The 20,951-nt window shown below is 43.8% G+C and overlaps 1 protein-coding gene across 1 annotated transcript; it reads left to right on the forward strand.

Moving 5' to 3' along the window:
• The first annotated feature begins 2,000 nt into the window (after positions 1-2,000).
• LOC111148244 (ras-specific guanine nucleotide-releasing factor 2-like) lies at positions 2,001-20,252 on the forward strand. Its single transcript, XM_022504703.1, has 9 exons — positions 2,001-2,029; positions 3,696-3,756; positions 4,053-4,156; positions 6,454-6,538; positions 9,311-9,508; positions 14,809-14,888; positions 15,829-15,946; positions 16,536-16,604; positions 20,160-20,252. Exons 1-9 carry the CDS (start codon positions 2,001-2,003, stop codon positions 20,250-20,252), a joined length of 837 nt encoding a protein of 278 aa, XP_022360411.1.
• The last annotated feature ends 699 nt before the right edge of the window (positions 20,253-20,951 follow it).

Genomic DNA, 20,951 nt, shown 5'->3' on the forward strand with positions numbered 1-20,951 from the left:
ATAACTTATCATACAGATACTTGTGTTTATATGTATGACATTTACATATTTTTATATATATATATATATATTTTTTTTAAAGATTTTATTTATTTATTTGACAGAGAGAGATCACCAGTAGGCAGAGAGGCAGGCAGAGAGAGAGAGGAGGAAGCAGGCTTCCTGCTGAGCAGAGAGCCGGATGCGGGGCTCGATCCCAGGACCCTGGGATCATGACCTGAGCCGAAAGCAGAGGTTTTAACCCACTGAGCCACCCAGGCGCCCCCATATTTATATTTTTAAAATCATGTCAGAATGATTAGAAAGTAGAGTAGGAGGTAAGACCTCAATATAACCATCACTGATGGAATGCCATGATTCATTCATGAAATTCTTTGTGAAAAAAATACCATCATGGAGTATAATAAATAATCAGAAGGATTATTTAATAATTATATGAAAATTACAATAATTATATGACAATTATATAAAATAATAATAATTATGTGGAAAATTATAAAGATGTTTCTGTTACTTTCTTTTTTTTTAAGATTTTATTTATTTATTTGACAGAAAGCGAGATCACAAGTAGGCAGAGAGGCAGGCAGAGAGAGAGGGAAGCAGGCTCCCTGTTGAGCAGAGAGCCGGATGCGGGGCTCGATCCCCGGACCCTGAGATCATGACCTGAGCTGAAGGCGGAGGCTTAACCCGCTGAGCCACCCAGGTGCCCTGTTACTTTATTTCTTAATTTGGAAACAAACAGGGAATTATTTCCAACCAAAACCAGGAGACTTTAGTACTCAAGGTTTCCATGCATTTGTGGACATCTGACTTTTTAAAAAAATATGCCAGAGCATAGGTAGCAATGGGCTCAAGTAAGCCTGGAAGGAAGGAAAGCCATGCCCAAGAAAGCAAAGGAAGGAAGGGGTGGTCTGGCAGGTCCCAGCAGGTGACGCTACAAGCAATTAAATCAATCACAAAGTGAGGAGGAGCAGAGACGGAGGCAGGTCATGCCATGGGCGTAAGCCTGCCAGTCTCAGCAGCATGTAGTCCGCCCAGAGAGTGTGGACCAGTCTAGGGACAGAGGCCAATTGCTCCTGGCTCTGTTTTTAAGCCTATCTGATTTCCACTGTTGTAAGAGGACTTTTCCAGTTGCAGAACGTGAATAATCCTATTTCCTTTTAAATGTTTTATTTGGCATTTCGTTATAAATGCACATATTTTTAACTGATCACGCTGACTGGGAGATGTGAAAGGAGCCCAGTGTCTTGGCTTGTCCATTAATGCACGAAGACAGTCTGAAGACTAGAAACACGTCTGTCCTCTATTGGAGCTGGGCCAGAGGTAGAGAGACCTTCCCTCTAAGGGAAAATTTATGAACATACCTCCCAGCGAATACAAGTTGTGGCTGTGAGAGATAAAGACATATCACACTGTAGTCAAATGGAGCCCTGACATTAGAGAGGTATTGCAGTCAAGCTGTATAATACCGAGATGTAAACACGAAATGTATTTAAACATACATTACATTTACACAGGAAACTGAAAGCTCCCAGTAATAAACCATTTCTGTCTCACAGGGGTTACTTTATAATGAAGAAGCTTAAAGGGCATACATAGTTTTTTGTCTTGTTTGTGACTAAAAACTTCTGCTCAAGGGGTGCCTGGATGGCTCAGTCAGTTAAGTCTGCCTTTGGCTCTGGTCACGATCCCAGCGTCCTGGGATCAAGCCCCGCCTCAGGCTCCCTGCTCGGCGGGAAGCCTGCTTCTCCCTCTCCTACTACCCCACTTGTGTGTTCCCTCCTTCACTGTCTTTCTCTGTTAAATAAATAAATAAATCTTTAAAAAAAAAAAAAAAAAAGACCTCTGCTCAAGACTTTTCTGTTTCTAAAATACCACTTCCTCTCCAATGTTGTCTGACTAGCTGGTTTCTGAATCTATGTAGATATAGATCTTGGTAGACAACTAACATGCCATAAAATGAAAAAAAAAAAAAAACAACCAAAAAACAAAAACAAGCGATGACTGACTTCATGGGTGGGCAGCTGGAGTGGGTTTAGGTCATGAAAAGGTTACCCACAAACCTCACAAAGTCCCAAGAAGCATCAATAGGCATTTGGGAAAAGAGAAGACATTAGATAATTGAACAGGACCAGGACACATCTTGGAACATTAGCGTGAGATCACTGATGAAAGGAACATTTGATAGAAGCTAACCAACATCCTGACCACTTCTTTCCAAGGAAAAACAATTGCCCAACGTCATAAAAGAAAGAAAAAAGAAAGATCTTTTCCATCGGTACAGATAGTTATGTGGCTACTGAACTCTCTCCAGGAACCTAGACTACCCTGGAAAGAATGACATAAACTTTGGGAAAGAGCTGCTTTTATCCCCTATGTGGAATCCTTAAGTGTGATTTAATAGTCTTTGGAGAAAGACTTGCATTTGCTTATTTTTTTCCTCACCTTCATCTGCCTTTTCTCATGTGATGAGTATTTCTTTCCGCTGACAAATGATACGGCTCATTGCTGACAAGAAGACAGCCACTCCTTTACTCTAGAAGGAATCTTCTCCCTGGTGAACAGCCAAGAGCTTTTGTAAGAGAGGAAGAGAGAGGAAGGAGACTGGGCTTTTTTGGATGTGTTCTGTGCTGGATCCTTGAAGAGGTGCCTTCACATGACTGCCTAAGACAGGCGAGAGCAACAGGACAGCTCACTGACCGAACCCTGGGAAAGTTAGTTCGTCTGAACTTTGGTTTCCTCATCTGTGAAATGGAGATCAGAGTGCTTACTTGGAAGGAACTTTTTACGCTACGAGAGAGTGTATGTCCGATGGCTCACACGTGGCCAGCACGTGGGGAGTGTACAGTCACCCATCTCTGTCGATTTCGTATTTTTGAGTTTTATTTTCATCAGTTCAGAGAACTGTGAACATCACGTCATTATTTCTTTGAAAACTACCCCCCTCTAGGAGACAGGCTACATGGCTTGGGAGCGTTGAAACATTTTATTACTTCTAATATATGATCATGCCTTCGTTTTGGCGAACTTAAAATGCTTGGCCCAGATGGCAAGTTATATAATCAGTATCATTCTCCTGGACTCTGAACTTCTGTTGGACATGAAATATCACTCCCACTCTGAAACCAGCACCCACTTCAGGATTAATTAACTTAGGTATTTATGCAGTCATTCATCACTAGAAAAAAAAATATATTGTGAGCTGAGTAGCTATGTGTGTGGGGCTACAGCACCAAATGTGTCTCAGGAAAGGCCATCTGGGAATCAAGGGAAAAGAGTTTACCTGCTGGCTGCTGCCTTGTGTCGTTCAAATTCTTGTCCCCCAGGAACTCCCCTGAATTTCTGGTGCACAGGTGCACGGGGATGGGGAGGCTTTGATGGTGGGTGTCTTATTTACCACCTTGTATGTAACAAGTTGGCTCCCTGGGCTAAGCCAGCCCTCTCAGCGATCCTCCTGTGTCTTTAACACATGCGTTTTTCTCTTTCTTTGACCTCCCGTCTCCAGCTCATGTCTCTGGAGCCTCCAGCTGGCGGCACAGCCTTGTGGACCCCAAACCCTCCAGCTTGCCAGCCAGGGAAAACCGAACTGCTCATGGTCATTTCATTCCTGGCATGCCTGTTTTCTTTTCATGGAGGATATATTTATTTATTTATTTATTTATTTATTTACTTACTTACTTACTTATTTATTTTAGGGCCCTTTCCCAAGATGATCAAGATGACATCCACCTAAAATTAGAGGATATAATTCAACTGGTAAGTCCAGCCGTGGTCTCATCCAGCACAACTGTGTGCAGACTCCCTCTCAAAGGTGAGCACTGTTAGGGCCATGACTGAGCACTGGGGGCTCCAGCACCGTTCTCGGTGAAGCACAGTGAGACGACCTAGATTCGCCTCGGGGGTCAGCACTTGGTCCCTGCTGTGAATGCTGGCTGGTATTTCCGAGCCTTCTGCCATTGTCTTCGAGGCTGGAATCCCTGAGGGACATTGTCCTTGAGCGGCTGCGGGCACGGGGTCTCAGCGCGTGTCATCCCCACCTTCCTCTCTTGCAGGCAGACTGTCCGAAGGCTGAGTGCTTTGAGACCTTGTCAGCCATGGAGCTGGCTGAGCAGATCACCCTCCTGGACCACATCGTCTTCAGAAGCATTCCCTACGAGTGAGTGCGGCCCTCCCCGCTGCTGGCCCCTCAGGCAGGCCCCGGGGGCTTAGAGCTGCCATTACTCCTCAGGCAGATGTGTGTGCACAGAGGTGTGAGTCTTAATCTTAGGGTGGTTTGGTCTGACTCCAATGCCTTTTGGTCCCAGTTTATGTTAGAAATATGGCTTTGGAGACACCGGGGACTGTCAGGATGTTTCTCTCTGTGTAGCAGTTTCCATGGAATGGGAATTTCTTTGTATTCTCACCCCCTTGATTATAGGAACGTCACTATGGCTGCAACCATAGTTCTCGAACTGCGTGGTGCCCGCAGTCCTTTGGGAAGCTTGTTAAACATGTACATTCCTAGATATCCCCTTAAGAGATTTGGGTTCTAGTAGGTTTGAGGCCAGGAAAATGGCATTTTCCATGAGAATCCCAGATGCTACTGTGTGATCTGACTATACTTTGAGAAGCACTGATGATGGGTAAAATCTGGGAATTCGGCTACAACTCCTCACCCGCTCCCACGAGTCAACAGGTATTGCTGACCTATGAGACTCTGCGACACAGTGTGGCTAGATTCCCGCTATGGAGTGCTCCCTGAGTGCGTGCAGAGCAGAGCCCTGGGGCGTCAGCTGCCCCATGATAAGTGGCCGTGTCACGCTTCAGCCTTCTCACGTAGAGCATGAGGGGGCCTGTAGTCCCTTCCCACTGCAAAATCAGGAGCTCCACAAGCAAGGTCTTTGGACAAATGGCTACTGTTGGCCCACGTCCTTGAAATAGCTAAATGAAGGATAAAGGAGGGGCTGGGCAAGAGATACACATGTGACCCGTGTCGCAGGTAGGGAAGAGGCCATGATGATGCTGGGGGGTCAGGCGCGGCGGTGGGCGGTCAGAGAGGCATAAGGGCCCAGGCCAGAAGATGCCCTGCAGGCTGTTCTTTAGATGGTGTATCTTCTCACCCTCCCCATCTCCGTTGATGAATGAGGTTGGGGGGAATGAAATGTGGACTATTGGCTATCCAAAAGGACCCAGTGACTACTTGAAGTCTTGAGTTAGAAACCACAAGTGCCATGGGGCACTTGGGAGGGGCTCTGTCAGCTAAGCGTCCAACTCTTGATTTTGGCTCAGATCATGATGTCAGGGTCATGAGATTGACTCTCTGGGCTCAGCCCTGGGCATGGATCCTCCTTGAGATTCTCTCTCTTTCTCCCTCTGCCCTTCCCCAACTTTCTCTCTCTCTCTCTCTCTCTCTCTCTCTCTCTCTCTCTCTCCCTCTCTCCCTCTAAGAGAAAAAGAAACCACAGTGCCTCTCCCCACCTCCTGACGCGCCTCTAGTCTGTGGGGATTCGGGGAGGGGGAGATGAACCTGACTTAGCTCTGTGGAGGAGGAGAAAGAGCAAAGGCCAAACCCCCATGGTCAGTCTCTTCCTGGGACTCTCTCTTCCTCTCCTCCCCTCCCTGCTGGCTTGGACATCTACCCATTATTTTCATCTGTGGAACTGCCATACCTTTACATCCAACAGCCCTGCGGGAACTTGGAGGAACAAAAAAACCTTTTGCAGGAACTCACTCCACATTTCTGGATTAAGACTGTGTCAGAGTAATGTCACTTCAGGTTCTCTTTTGTGAAGCCAATACAAAACACTTGCCGTATGCCCCAGCTTGCCTGTCCGTTGCTTGCTGTGATCTGGTGGGCTGCTTGGGAGCCAAGGGAAGGGGCAGGGATCTTACTCAGAAGACAGACCTTCCAGCAGGCTGAGCTCCTACCACTGGAACTGCCTTCCCCGTATGAAGTGGTAACAAGTGTTTATGCGGCCTTCACCATGTGTCCTGTTCTGGGCTCTTGGCCGAGCAGAGGGAAATCCCTGCTCGAGGATTTGACATCGTCCTGGAGAATATCAGAGCAAAGTGGAGGAACACACGTTGTTCCTAATAAATATTTTTGGTAGTGATGGATTTTTCAGCCCTTCTGCTAAGGCTTAAAATTTTTTTAAGCCGATCCAGGGAAAATAGTCTTGGTTCCTGAGTTAGTACTTAATGCCTTTATTCTTCTTGTGATGGTCATTGTGTTCCAATTTCAGAGGAGCCTTTATCTTGATCCTAATAAGGACAAAATTCTAAACATTTATAAGAGAAAGGTGGAAATTGAAAAATCTTTTTCTTTTTGGCATTGAGTGGTAAAATGCTGGAGATGAGCCAAAATTCATTTGAGATGGTCAAATTTAATGTATATAATATTCGTACTCATAGTTCAGGATCATGGTCGCCACTTTAAAAACTTAACTGGTTTTCTGTTCTGCTTTGAACTTACAGAGAATTTCTTGGGCAGGGGTGGATGAAGCTGGATAAAAATGAAAGAACACCTTACATTATGAAAACCAGCCAGCACTTCAATGATGTGAGTAACCATAAGAATAAAACTTGGGCATGGTATAGGAAGCTGAGTATCAAGGTCTTACGACTCCTTCCCAAAAATAAAGCAAGTCTGCCCCCCACTTTTTAAACAAAACTGATGAAAGTTTTTTGTTGTTGTTTTTTTTTTTAAATCTTCAATCTTCTCTAAGAGCTCACAGTGATGTAATAATTTCTAGTTAACTTCCAGACATGAGAGGTTCACTTCTGATGAAACTCAAGTCTGGTAAATGCTCAATAATGCATAGATTGCTGCTGGTATTGCTGTTACAATCATCATTACGTCGTGGTGAAACACTGACTAGTTGTACTAGCACATGTGTCACTGGACCCCGGTGGTGCTGGTGACAGTAAGGTTGGGTTAGTACAAATCATCCTCATTATTACTGAACACTCAGCGCATATGCATTCCAGGGTTGGAAGGGACCGCTTCGAGCGTAATTACAGTGGTACTGCAGCTGTGCGTGCTGGTGACCAGCTGTCGGTCCATCTCCCTGCTCTGCTTTTCTCCAGCAGTAAGACGGAGCTACTTTTATACCCACCGACTCCTAATCAGTTCTGTTCTAATGATCTTCATCCTTTGACAGAACCGCATATGTGGGAGTATCTTGAGGCTTAGCTAGGCAAAGGGAAGGCTCCCTTTCCGGTTCTACTGAAAAACAATAAAAGGGATAATGATGTTAAAAAAGACTACAAGGTTTCCCTGTAGGTAAATTAATAAGTCGTTCAGCCTCACAATAAAAAACAACAACGTAGATTCCCAAGACAGTGCTTTGTGCAGGGTACCTGCAGGTTACACGTGTGCTCCGTGGATGTTACCCCACGAGGAGCACCCATGCCACTGCTGCCTACGGGACAGGACACAGGAGCCCTCCGGCTCCTCTCTGAGAAGCAGAGGCCCTGCTTAGGAAGTGGACTTCTGTTTTCTGTGCTGTACATACACTTGGAATATAATGAACAATCAAATGAGAAGTTCCCTCCCAGGTTCCAGACCCTCAGGTCCCCGCTTGGATGGCTACTTGCACTGTGCCTTCAACAGATTGCAAATGGGTCTCCTGATCCTTAGTACCTTCCAGACCTGCCCCGCCTACTTCTTCATCTTCTGCGATGTTCTTAGCCTTGGCCCAGAGTGTGTGGCCCAGACCACACACTCACTCACCCAAACACAGAATTTAGAGGGCATCTCTGACTCTGTGTCACCCACACCACCTCACTGCCCAATATACGAATCAGCCTGAAATCTACGTATGTCCCAGACTATTTTCTCCTACTTTCCTACTGCCTTGATTCAACCTTGATTTAACCTTTCATCCTTTTCTCCGAGAGCTCCTACCTCACTATCCCGACGGTCACCTCCTTGCCCCCAAACCCATTCTTCACACAGTGTCACAGAAAAAAAACTTTTCTGAAAGACCAATCTGTTTATATCACTTTCACGACAAAATACGGTCAGCGGCTTCCTCTCACCTTCAGGATACAGTCCCAGCGGCTCAACGTGGCCTACAAGAGCCCTGCCTATCAGGCTTCCGTGTCTCTCTTGTGGCTTCCCTGTGCTCCTCAGACAACTGCCAGATCCCCTGTTACACTGTGCCTTCTACCTCCGTCCATTTCCAGATGGTCTCCTCTGACGAAAAGCAGTTGCTAGCTCCTCCTCATCCTTTAGGACTCATGGCAGGGATGACCTCTTTCTGGAAGCCTCCTCTCTGTGAGGCCAGATAACCCCATGACCTCCATGTCCTCAAACCCCTCCATGAAGACTTAGCTTTGCCTTTCATTATGTGATATTTATTTGTGTCTGCCTCCCTTCATGTTTCTGCCTAACAAGGCTCAGTGGCTTGAGGTCAGGGATGCTGATTTATTGGTGTTTCCTTTTCTCAGAACCTAAAAGAATGCCTAGTCCATTCTAGGTTCTCAGTATAAAATAATTTTTTAATGAATATGTACAATTCTGAGACACTGTAAGATCTATGGAATTGTCAGAGAATCGGTACACTCACCAGATTCAGTGTATGGATATAAGATTACAGACCTTGCATTTCCTTTGTTAGTAATCAATCCTAAACTGTCCTTTCCCTTTCTGTATGCTAAGTGTTGGGCGGTGCCAGCTGCCTCTTTTTCTCTTGGTTTTATCTAATAGCGTAATCGTACTTACCCTTGAAACTATAGGTCCTATTCGCTCTGGTGGGGAAAATCCAGCGAGATAAGGAATAAATGTTCTCTCTTCCCCTGTCCCTAAATGTGTCTGACTTGAGACCTGATCAGGTTACAGTTTGATTTGCTTGGGGGTCAGTGTGTTTTCTTTTTCTGTGGCAATTGGGCCTTCCTGGTTCACACGTCAGGGGTGAAGGACCTCATGTGGAGAGGCCCCAAGGAGTGAATCCATCGTCAGCAAAGTTTGCCATTCCTCCGGAGTTAGCTCATTCTTTTCCATTTCCTCAATAGTTACTAGAAATAACTCCCTCATCAAAATTATTCATTAAAAAACAAAAAAAATGACCTGTTCCCCCAACATAAGGATTCCCAACAGTCCCTCTCTGTTCACTCTGAGGATGAACAGGTTCCCATTGGTTTCTTGTTGCTATTATCATTACTACACATTTTAGTCTCTTCAGAAAGTTGGTATCTAAATGTGGACATTGACCTCCATGTCCCTTGCCACCCTATTTTCCTGACATTTCTATGGGGTGAGTCAGGTGCTTTGCCTGAATGCATTTCTTGGGCTCTTAGCTGGCCTCTCTTGCCTTTTGCGTTGTCTCAGATGAGTAACCTGGTGGCCTCCCAGATAATGAATTATGCCGATGTCAGCTCCCGTGCCAACGCGATAGAGAAGTGGGTGGCCGTGGCGGACATTTGTCGCTGCCTGCACAACTACAATGGCGTGCTGGAGATCACCTCAGCCTTAAACAGAAGCGCCATCTACAGGCTGAAGAAAACCTGGGCCAAGGTGTCTAAGCAGGTGAGCGCCGGCGTGTCCCCCACCCGCTGCTGAGAGGAGAGGCCGGGGGACCAGAGCCCAGAGCCGAGGGAAATATGAAGAATTAGAAAATAATTAACCACATCAAGCAGCTCAGTTGCCAAAGAAAGGTGCCAATGTGGGTAATTACTGTGTTCTTACCACTTAATTGATTCCACTCATGTGCACTTCTAATTGGTTAATTTAGAAAAACAAATACAACCCCAAACATTCATTATAACATATTTGGGGACAACCTCAAACGGTGCAGTTGCCAGTCAGAAGTTGTCTCCTAAATTATTTAGAGAAGGCCTGTGAATTCCGAGTGAACACAGCAGTGCCTGGCGGGTGCATTCTTTCTCCCCAAAGTAAACGTATAAATGCCCTAGGGACTCAACGTTCACTGTTGTTGGTTTTTGGTTTTTGGTTTTGGTCATTTATGTAGTAAACTTTTGGCATAAAAACAAGGTGTGCAGGAAGCATTCTTTTTTTTTTTTTTTTTAAGGAGGTGTTCTTAATTTCCTTTTAATGGGACTCAGCTTGTTCATGCCTATTGTTTTCATTCGATTTTTTCACGATTCAAATGAAATCACAGTCTCCCTGCTGCCCTTTTTCCTGGCCTCCTCCCTGGGTGCTGGGGAGGGCTGGGGAGGGCTCCTTTGGGCTTCTGGGAGGCAGTGTGCACTGACTGGTCTCCTGGTGCAGTCTTCTCCTACTTGGTTGCCGGCTCCAAGCCCCAGTGAATTGCCTGCGTGGGTGTCTGGGTGGGTGTGTGTGTGTGTGTGTGTGTGTTCGTTCGTGTTCGTGTTTGTGTTCGTGTTCTGCCTGGCCTGCCCAGGAACAGGGGGCCTTAGCTGACCTCATCTGCCCTACAGCTCTCACTGGCTCCCACCGGCTTCTCTGAGACTGGGTATGTCCTACCTCTCCTAGAGGCTGTCCTGTCCTTGGTGCTCCCTTATGGGCAGGCTGACTCTTCTTTAGCAGATAACTACCCGGCCCTCTCAAACAGCGTTGAGGGAATTTTCCAGACTCCGCCATGTCCTCCTGGTGCCAGAGGCAAATTCTTTTATCTGTGATCAAAGCCTGGGCCTCGCCACAGCTTTTTTAAGTTCTATTTAAAACAAAACAAAACAAAACAAAAAAACCTTTTTATGTTGGGATCATGTAGGTTCACATATACTTTGGAAGAAATAGTAGAAATCCCCTACACCCTATACCTAGTGCCCCCCACAGTAACCTCTTGTGTAACTAAACATCCCAACCACAAAGTTAACATTGGTAACATCACTAACCTTATTCAGACGATCTGTTTTACGTATGTGCTCATTTGGGCCTGTGTGTGTTTACTGCTATGCACTTTGATCACCCCTGCAGTCAAGATACAACACAGTGCTGTGACCGGGATCCCCCCTGCCACCTTCCATAGCCATAGCCACTTCCTCCCTGCCCCTTCCCTAACTCTGGCGACCAAAAATCTGTTTTCAATCTCTATAAAATGTTGTCACTTCAAGGGCATTATATAAATAGAATCATATGGTAGATGACATTTTGAGATTGCCTTTTTAAAAATTCCCTATCAATAGAAATTGATATTTTGTATTTCATGTATCAATACTTTGTTTCTTTTTATTGCTAAGTAGTCCTCATGATAGAAATATAGGACATTTTAACCATTCACCCCTTGAAGAACATCTGGGTTGTTGTTTTCAGTTTGGGGCTGTTACAAATAAAGCTGTTAGGCACATTCACGTATAGGTTTTGTGTGACTCTGAGTTTTCGTTTCTCTGGGATAAATGCCCAAGCGTGCAAATGCTGGATCAGATGGTAATTGTGTTTAGTTTTATAAGAAACTGTCGAATTCTTTTCCAGAGTGGCTGTACCATTTTATACTTGTATCAGCAAAGTATGGATCCCCCAGTTTTTCCAAATTCTTGCCCGCATTTGGTGTTATCACTGTTTTTTTATTTTAGCCATTTTGATATCTCATTATTGTTTCAATTTGCATTTCCCTAATGGCTAGTGATGTTAAACATCTTTTCATATGCTGGTTTGCCATCTGTTTATCCTCTTCAATGAAATGTCTGCAGCTCATTTTTTAATTAGATTTTTTTTTTTTTTACCTTTGAGATCTGTGAGTTCTTTCTATATCCCTCCCACTTTATTGTAAAATTATTTTAGCTACTCCAGGTGCTGCGACTTTCCATATAAATTTTGTAAAAAAAAAAATGTCTAAAAACCTTTACTGACACTTTTATTGGAATTTCAGTAAACCAATCAATTTGAGGAGAACTGACATCTTTATTCTGTTGAGTCTTCCAGTCCACACAGTCTGTCTTTCCATTTCTTTAGGATTTCTTTGCTTTCTTAAATCAGCATTTTGAAATTTTCAGCATATAAGTTCTGTGTAAATTTTTTAGATTTATGCCTAAATATTTCATTTTCTTTGGAGAAATTTTAAATGTCACTGTGGTTTTAATTTTTAATTTTAATTTAATCAATGTCATTGATTTTTTTGGTATTTGTCCTCTATCTCCAACTTTGCCAAACTCATTGATCAGTTCTAGAGGCTCTTTTATAGAGTCCCTGGGATTTTTCTACACAGACCGTTGTCACCTGTAAATAGGAACTATTTTACTTCTTTCTTTCTAATTCATGCCTTTTATTTCCTTTTCTTGCCTTATTGCTTTAGCTAAACTTCGAATACTATGTTGAATAAGGCTGGTGAGAAAGGACATTCTCTCCTTGTTCTCAGTCTTGTGGGGAAAGCATTCAGTCTTTCACCATTAAGGATCATGCTAGCTATAGGTATTTTGTAAATGCTTTTATAAAACTGAGGAAACTACTCCCTCTTCCTAGTTTTTTGATAGATTTTATGATGAATGGTGTCAGAATACTGTTTTTAAAATGGGCTTCAAACAGCTATATCAGAATCTAAAAACTGGATACCAATACCCTTGTTGTGGCTCACTTTTGCCTCCTCGTAAGGCAATGGTAACCCTTGCCATTGGGCACTGGATACAAAGAGCATTTTATCTGGTCACACACACTGTCACACTTCGTCAAGGTCAGTAAGTCATTCCTCTGTCTTCTCTTTCATTCTCTCTCCCCTATTTCTTTTTTCATCTGAGGTTGGTACCAAGGGATTCATAAATCTTCTTTAAGAAAACATTAGTCCTGTGAGCCAGCAATTGCACTACCTGGTATTTACCCAGTGGATACAAAAGTGCCCACTCAAAAGGGCTACCTGCACCCTGATGTTTATAGCAGCATTATCAACAATAGCCAGATTATGGAAACAGCCCAATGTCCATTGACTGATGAATGGATAAAGGAGATGCAGAATGTATGTATACACACACACACACACACACACACACACAGTGGAATATTATCCACAAAAAAGAAAGAAATGTTGCTTTTTGCAATGACATGGATGGAGCTAGAGAGTGTTATGCCAAGCAAAATAAGTCAGTCAGAGAAAGACAAATACCATATGATTTCACTTATATGTGGAATTTAAGAAACAAAACAGATGAACATTGTGAGGGAAAAAAAGAGAGAGGCAAACCAAGAAACAGACTCTTAACTGTAGAGAACAAACTAAAGGTTATTGGAGGGAAAGTGGACTGTGGCGGGGGTGGGGGGGCCAAGAGAGGGAGGAGGTAGATTAAACAGGTGGTGGGCATTAAGGAGGTTACTTGTGATGAGCACCGGGTATTGTATGAAAGTGATGAATCACTGAATTCTGCACCTGAAACTGATATTACACTGTATGTCAACTAGCTGGAATTTAAATAAAAACTTGAGAAAAAAAAAAAAAGAGGGGTGCCTGCGTGGTTCAGTCATTAAGCCTCTGCCTTCGGCTCAGGTCATGGTCCCTGGGTCCTGGGATTGAGCCCCATATTGGGGTCCCTGTTCAGCGGGAAGCCTGCTTCTCCTTCTTCCACTCCCCCTGCTTGTGTTCCCTCTCTTGCTGTGTCCTCTCTCTGTCCAATAAATAAAACCTTTAAAAAAAAAAAGAAAAGAAAACATTAAACTTCTCCTGTTGTTGACTCAGGTGATACCCATGTCTTTGACAGGATGCAGCTTTAGGGATAACTGACCCTGGAATAGGGGTGATAAGACTGATATTAAATATTTTTTTCAAATTTGAATGTACCACCTGTAGAGGTGTTAAGTAGAATATACCATTTCAATCCCATGAATGCATCACTCCAAGTGGCTTTCAAAGAAGTGCTAGGCTATCGTCCCGGGCCCAGGACCTGGGTCTAGTCACCATCGGGAGTGCCTGGTTACAGATATGGCCTCCTTCAGATTCTTTCATCACACCGTCTGCTCTGCGGCTCTCTCTTCTTTAGATCTGAGTCCAGACAGGGAGACATCCAGAAGGCATGGTAGACTGGGCAGTTTGAAGCCCACCAAATTCGGTCTGTGGCTCTAGGACAGACTCAATTTGCACAGCTTCCTTCAGCCCAAGGCCAGCTCTGGGCCAGGCAGGAAGCCCACCCAGGCCCCATCCCGTCTTCCTCACCCCGCCGTCCCTCCCCAGGCCTTGCTGGCTATCTTCTTCCAGAGTCCTCAGGAACCAGGGTGGGGAAGGTACCCCTTTGAGTCATTCTGAAAGCTGTCATGAAGCGTGCAGCTGTTCCCCATACCGAGACAGAGTAGTCTGAAGAGTCGCAAACTGGGCATTCCAAGTGCTTTTCCTGCCAGCCCGCCTGGGTATTACCGGGAGTGGGTCATCATCCCCAAGTGCCCCCTTCCCGGTCTCCCGCGTCCATTCGAGAAAGTCCAGATCAGTGTCAACAGCAGTTTTATTTCTTGGAAAATGTCAGTTATGCTTTTCTAGCAAGTTGAGAAAGATGATCACAAAACAAAGGGTTTGTAGCAGAAGATAGCTAAGGAACCAAATCTGTGTCTTGGTGATTTGGAAATTATCACCCGAAAAGACTGACCGTGAAAACCACCTGGCATGAGACCTCCCATTTAAGATTCCCTAAGTCAACGTGTGCTTTATCGATCATTTAAGTCCCTAATTTCTCGTGCATCGCACTTTTTCTTTTCTACACCTTTTCCACTTTTTGGCTAAACGAGCAGTATAGTCACTTTCTCTTCTCCACAAGTTTTTTTTTTAAACATCAAATTCAGTCATAATGCCCCGTGTCCGTATTTCAAAAATCATATCACATCACAACGGTCTGATAAAGGCATCAGCATCTGCCACTCTGGAAGGGAACTGAGGATCTCTTTGTCAAACCACAGGAGTGTTTTCACGGCAAGCTAAGTTGTTCATTTCTTTCCAGACAAAAGCTCTCATGGACAAGCTTCAGAAAACTGTTTCATCTGAAGGAAGATTTAAAAATCTCAGAGAAACCCTTAAAAAGTAAGTTTATCTTAATTATTAAGTCATTTATAATTCAGAAATGTATTTTAAAAATGTATACAGTATACAAATAGTGGCCTACCTCCTTCTTGGCTTTGAAAAGAAAAACAAATGGGCAACAACTTCCATCATCTTGGTATTTTCCTGATTTTTCGGGACATTTGAAATATTGTGCATACAGTAAGTGTCCTGTGGACCTACTGGTGGCATGCGGATGATCCCAGATAAGAAGAAAATATCATGGTCTTTTACTCTAAAATCAAACCATCTTTTACTGTAAAAAGTTTCTTAATTTGGTATTTATTAATCTAAACACACGAGGAAACTGTGGTTCACAGAGTTTGCCATCATCCCTTAGCAAGTGGTCATGCTGGAACTCAGACCCAGTTCTCTCTGGCTCAAACGCCTGTGTCCTCCAAACTCTTGACTTTGAGAAGACCAAGATACCCCCCATCAAAAAACACAACAAAGAAGGCATCACTTTAGAGTGCAGTGGTGATATTCATTAGGTCTATACCCTCTAAAACATTGAAACACTAATGAAAGCAGAAAACAAGCTTTACAAGCTCTAATGACATTGATTTTTCTACCCAGTTCTTGAAGATTCCTCCATGCTCTTACTCCCTGGGGAAGCGCGGCCCGTGCATAAGTACCGCAGACAAGTACCGCTAGCACATACTTGGTATTTGTCTGTAAGACATCCTGTGGTTTGAATATGCCATTGTCTCAGGCACATGGTACAACACAGGCTATAATTTTCTGTTCTATTGTGTTGTGAGATGTACTGAAAACTCATAATATCGTGAGTGTGCTTGTGCAGACAGAATTAAAAGACTTTGTTCTTCAGGGTTGAAGCAGCGTGCTTGCTTCCTGTGAAACACGGGAGGGGAGTCGCTATTTGTGTGAATGAGCTTGAGAACAGTGTCTCTTGGTTTTGCAGCTGTAACCCCCCAGCTGTTCCTTATCTGGGGATGTACCTGACAGACCTGGCATTTATTGAAGAGGGAACACCAAACTTTACCGAAGAAGGCCTTGTTAATTTCTCCAAGATGAGAATGGTAGGTGATCATTTCATCAGAAGCCTGTTTCAGTGACGTCAGTGGCTTCGAGAGAAGAGGCTAAGTCACGGAGGTCACTGTTTGCTTTTACATTTTGAGCTAGAAGGGATGGGGGACACTGGGTTTCCTTGCTGATGTGACTGATCGATGCAATTTTCAGCAGAGGTATTTCAGCTTGCATGCAGTCTGGGCAAAGGGGTGGGGCAATAAAGCTCCAGGAATAACTTCCTGAGACAGGGTAGTGACAGACAGATGCTGAAGGCTTCTTGCTGGACAACCAGGTTCTAAGCACCAAGTTAGAACAAGGAGCCCAAGGTCAGTAACACCCAAGAGCTTGCCACTGCTGGACCTGAGGTCACCCAGTGCCAGCTGTTCCCGATTGTGAAGTCAGTATCTTCTTGCCGTTTGCATTTCATGTGGCTCATGGAAGGACAAGACAGCCCTGGCTGGGCATAGAAAATGATAGGGCAGGGCTCTGACATTTCACTGGAGAAAGTGTGTGATGACCTGTGGATAGGGCCTGGAAGAATGTGTTGCAATACAAGGAAATACTTGGGCTTTGATTTTGTTGTGATGGTTTCTCTCTCAGATATCACACATCATCAGAGAGATACGCCAATTCCAGCAGACTTGCTATCGAATAGACCATCAGCCAAAGGTAACATTGTATGGTTGTTAAGGGACTTAATAAAGAAAAAAGTGAAAATTAATGAATTAGAAACAGTGGTAAAGTGGATTGATAATATCAAAAGCTGACTCACGGGAAAGACCAAGAAAATTGACAAATCTTTGGCAACTCTAATTGGGAAATAAAGAAGGCAAAAAGAATATCAGTTTCTCAAGCTCTATTGATGGTATGTTCTATATTTCTCATAAATCTGTCTACACCATTACCACCCTGGTCCAAGCTACCTGGTCTGTTACCTGGTCTACTTGCATTCACTCTAGAACGCAAAATCCATTCTACAAACTGCAGCCAGATAGAACTCTCTGGAACATAAAGTCAAATATATTTGTCCCCTGTGTAAAATATTTTATAGGTTTTTTATGCTCTTCAGATAGAGAAAGAAAAAGTCTTGATGTGTCCAATAAATCTTACATTACATGGCTCCTTCTTATCTTTCAAGGTTCATCTCACATCATATACCCCCTTTCTTCCTCCATCCCAGCCACAACCAACCCACCCTTCCTTCTTTCCTTCCTTTTTTCATTTTTCATTTTTAAATAGATATTTTTTTAATCATTTTAGCTTTACAGAAAAATTGAGAGGGTAGTATGGAAGATTCCCATTAAACTCACAGCCATTTTTTCCTTATTATTTCATGGAACTTGACAAATTTATTGTGAAACTCATAAAGAAGCTCAGATAGGCAAACAAACACCAAAACAAAACACACCAAAAAAACCCAATGGATTTTTTGAAAAATAAGAAGAGTAAAAAGAGCTTTCACTACCAGATTCAGACACATATCCTGAAACTATAGTGAATAATGCAGGACTACATTGGCATAGGAATACAAATTCAATGGATGGGATACAGTCCAGATGCAGAATTTGTCTATATGAAAATCTAATATGGAATAAAGGAGACATTTAAAGTGCCAGAAAGAAATTGACCAGTCCCATAAAGGAAATAGGAATTTTGGCTCTCCATCTGATACCATTTCACACAAAACAAATCCAGATGAGTTCATTACCTAAATATAAGAGTATTAAATTATTTGAATAAAATATAGTACAAAATATCTGCAATCTTTGGATTTGAAAGAACTTCTTAAGCAAAGAAGGTATGAGCTATAAAAGATAAGCTTAATTAAGTTTGCGGCATCAAAATTAAAAACTTCTATATGGGGGCGCCTGGGTGGCTCAGTGGGTTAAAGCCTCTGTCTTTGGCTCAGGTCATGATCTCAGGGTCCTGGGATCGAGCCCCGCATCGGGCTCTCTGCTCAGTGGGGAGCCTGCTTCCTCCTCTCTCTCTCTGCCTACTTGTGATCTCTGTCTGTCAAATAAAGAAATAAACTCTTAAAAAAAAAAAAACTTCTATGTGACAAAAGATAGTAATTTAAAAAGCGAAAATAAAACCACTTAGATTAGGAAGTGATTTTTTTAAAAAAATGTTTTCTTTTGAGACAGCGCATGTGGGTGTGGGGCAAGCAAGGGGAAGGACAGAGGGAGAGAGAGAGAGAGAGAGAATCTTAAGCAGGCTCCACACCCAGCATGGAGTCTGGTGAGGGGCTCAATGTCACAACCCTGAGATCACGATCTGAGCTGAAATCAAGACTCGGACACTTCATTGGCGGAGCCACCCAGGTGCCCACAGCAGTTGACATGTGTAACAGGTAAAACAAAGAGAAGGAAAGTATTCCTATAAGTCTGTAAGAAAAGTATACACAACTCAGTAGAAAAATCAGCACAGCTTTGAACAGATGAGGTAACTCACAGAATAAGAATCAAAACTGGCCAGTAAATATTTTTAAAATGCTCAACTTTACTAGGGAGAAGGAAAAAAAAAAATGGAAATTATAATGAGGCATCATTTTCACCTGACAGATAAACAAAATGTTAAAATATTGGTCATAGCAAACGTCAGCGTGTGGGATCTACCAGGAACTCTCACACACTATAGGTACAGCACTTTGGGAGGATATCTTTGCATCATCTGTTAAAAAATGAGGAACTGAGCAAGCGCAAGTCTTCTGCTTTGCTGGTGGGAATAACGTGGCCCATCCTCTTTAGAAAACTGTGCCTGCTGTGTGGATATTGCTTGAAACATTAAATATGCATCTACCTTATGACCCAGGAATCTCTCTCCTAGGTATTTACCCGGGGCAAATGAAAACACCCCCACTGCAAGTCTTGTATAAAACATTACTAGCATTTCTTTTTTTTTTTTTTTTTTTTAAGATTTATTTATTTATTTGACAGACAGAGATCACAAATAGGCAGAGAGGCAGGCAGAGAGAGAGAGAGAGGAGGAAGCAGGCTCCCTGCAGAGCAGAGAGCCCGATGTGGGGCTCGATCCCAGGACCCCGGGATCATGACCTGAGCTGAAGGCAGAGGCTTTAACCCACTGAGCCACCCAGGAAGAAATTCCTAGCATTTCTTAATAATAGCCCCAACCTGGAAACGGCCCAGGTGTCCATAAATAGATGAAAGGATCAACAAATGTGGCGGATCTGTAGGATGCCACACCGTTCAGCAACGGCAGGGCAGGCTAGTGGTAGACGCCACAACATGGAAGGACTTCGAACCGTTACACTGAGCGGAAGAAGCTAGACACGCAAGTATGGACTGTGTGCTTCCACTTCCATCAAAGTCTCGAGTAGACAAAACAAACGCATGGTGCTAGAAATCACAGCACGGGCCGCTCCTGGGAGCAGACTGACGGGGGAGCGGAAGGAGGGAACTTGTTGGGGTAGGGGAATGGTCCTGAACTGTGATATTTATACTAAAACTAATCCAACTATCCATTTTTCTTACAAAAGTTATATCTCAATAAAATTAAAGCAGTGTTTCCACAGAAATCCTTCAGGCCCCAACATTTTTATTTTAGTGTCATTTCCTTTCATTTGACTGCTAGCGTCTACCCCAAAAGAACATTCCCACGTCAGCACTAAGCAAATATGCTAACAGGGATTTCACTGTCGCTTTGTGTAAGCGTGAAATATTGACAACAACTAAGCGCCCATCAGTAAGAGATTGTTAAATGCACTCGGGGAGATCACATGTTGATGTTGTCCGGCAGTTCACATTCTCTGTGCTGATATGGGGAGCTCTCCCTGACCTACACTGAGGAGACGGAAGCGGAATAAGGTGTACCTGAGAATTATAAGGGAAGAAAAGATTTCTATAAGGACATGTAGTATCTAGAAAGACAGAACACTCTGGAGAATACGAACCAGATGATAACAGTGGTGCCTCTTCAGGGACGTCCCTGGGGTGAGGAGCTGGGAGACAACTGGAAATGTATGGTTCTTCCTTCCTTCTCTACCTTTCCTTCTTCACTTCTTCCCTTCCTCGCCCCTCCCTTCCTCTTTTCTTTTCTTTTCTTTTTTTTTTTGTACAATGAGAATATATTCATGATTTTTAAAACCGTGATATAACATTTTTAAATGTTCAAGAGAAAATGTTGAATTGTGTCAGATTCCGTTCAGAAAATGTGCACACTCCTGTTCTGAAAGAATCCAAAGCGAGGATTTCCCTGTTCCTCCAGGTCACTCAGTACCTGCTTGACAAAGCCCTCATCATAGATGAAGATACGCTGTATGAACTGTCACTAAAAATTGAACCTCGGCTCCCTGCTTGAAGGTCCGGCCTCGCCCCTGAGTCTGTAGACGTCTCCTGGAAAGCGGGCCGGACGGAACTGTGCATGCCATGCTTCCCACAGCGCCGTGAGGACCGGGGACGGAGACAAAGCCAGTCTCCTCCGCGCACCGAAGAGGATGGAACGGACCTGGAATTCTGTCTCCAGCCAGGGAAGCCCAGCTGTTTGGGGTCAAAGACAGATGCTTTCAGACTTGGGGTGGGAAGGAGAAAAGATTGATCCTCAGTAGAGCTGATGGTGCATTTTTCATGAGGGAATGTAATATAGGAGATGCCGGGAGGCATTTTAAGGAAGCGGGTAAGAAGGTCGGTTTCCGAGTCTGCCCGGGCTCTGTTAGAGCTCGCGGACAAGGATCCTGGAAAAGGCCCGAGCTGTTCGTCTGGCATTTCGCTGGCCTGGGTACGCCTACCAACCTTCTCTTAGGGTTTATAACTGCCTCTGTCACATTCTCTGTATTACCAGCTTCCAGAACAGCCGAGGCTTCCTCCGTAGGGATGGGCCCCCACATGAGCAATTTCAGTCTACAGCATGTGCATGGTTTTTAGTGCATTCTAACTACTTACGCTGGAGGAATGGCATTTCTGAGACTGCTTTTTTTGGTCTTTAGGCAACAGCACAGGAAAGACACGATGACAGCCGCGTGAACGTAACTTTGTTCAAAATTTTAAAACTCGGTAGGCT

Source organism: Enhydra lutris, unplaced genomic scaffold (genome assembly GCF_002288905.1).
Source record: "Enhydra lutris kenyoni isolate GAN:26980312 unplaced genomic scaffold, ASM228890v2 scaffoldscaffold19, whole genome shotgun sequence".
In the NCBI taxonomy this organism is placed as follows: domain Eukaryota; kingdom Metazoa; phylum Chordata; class Mammalia; order Carnivora; family Mustelidae; genus Enhydra; species Enhydra lutris.

Excerpts from the sequence above, each read along its gene's own strand:
- LOC111148244 (XM_022504703.1), top strand. The coding sequence starts at position 2,001 with ATGACTGACTTCATGGGTGGGCAGCTGGA. Across the intron at positions 4,157-6,453 it reads TTCAGAAGCATTCCCTACGA|AGAATTTCTTGGGCAGGGGT; the intron begins GTGAGTGCGGCC and ends TTGAACTTACAG. Across the intron at positions 14,889-15,828 it reads CTCAGAGAAACCCTTAAAAA|CTGTAACCCCCCAGCTGTTC; the intron begins GTAAGTTTATCT and ends TTGGTTTTGCAG.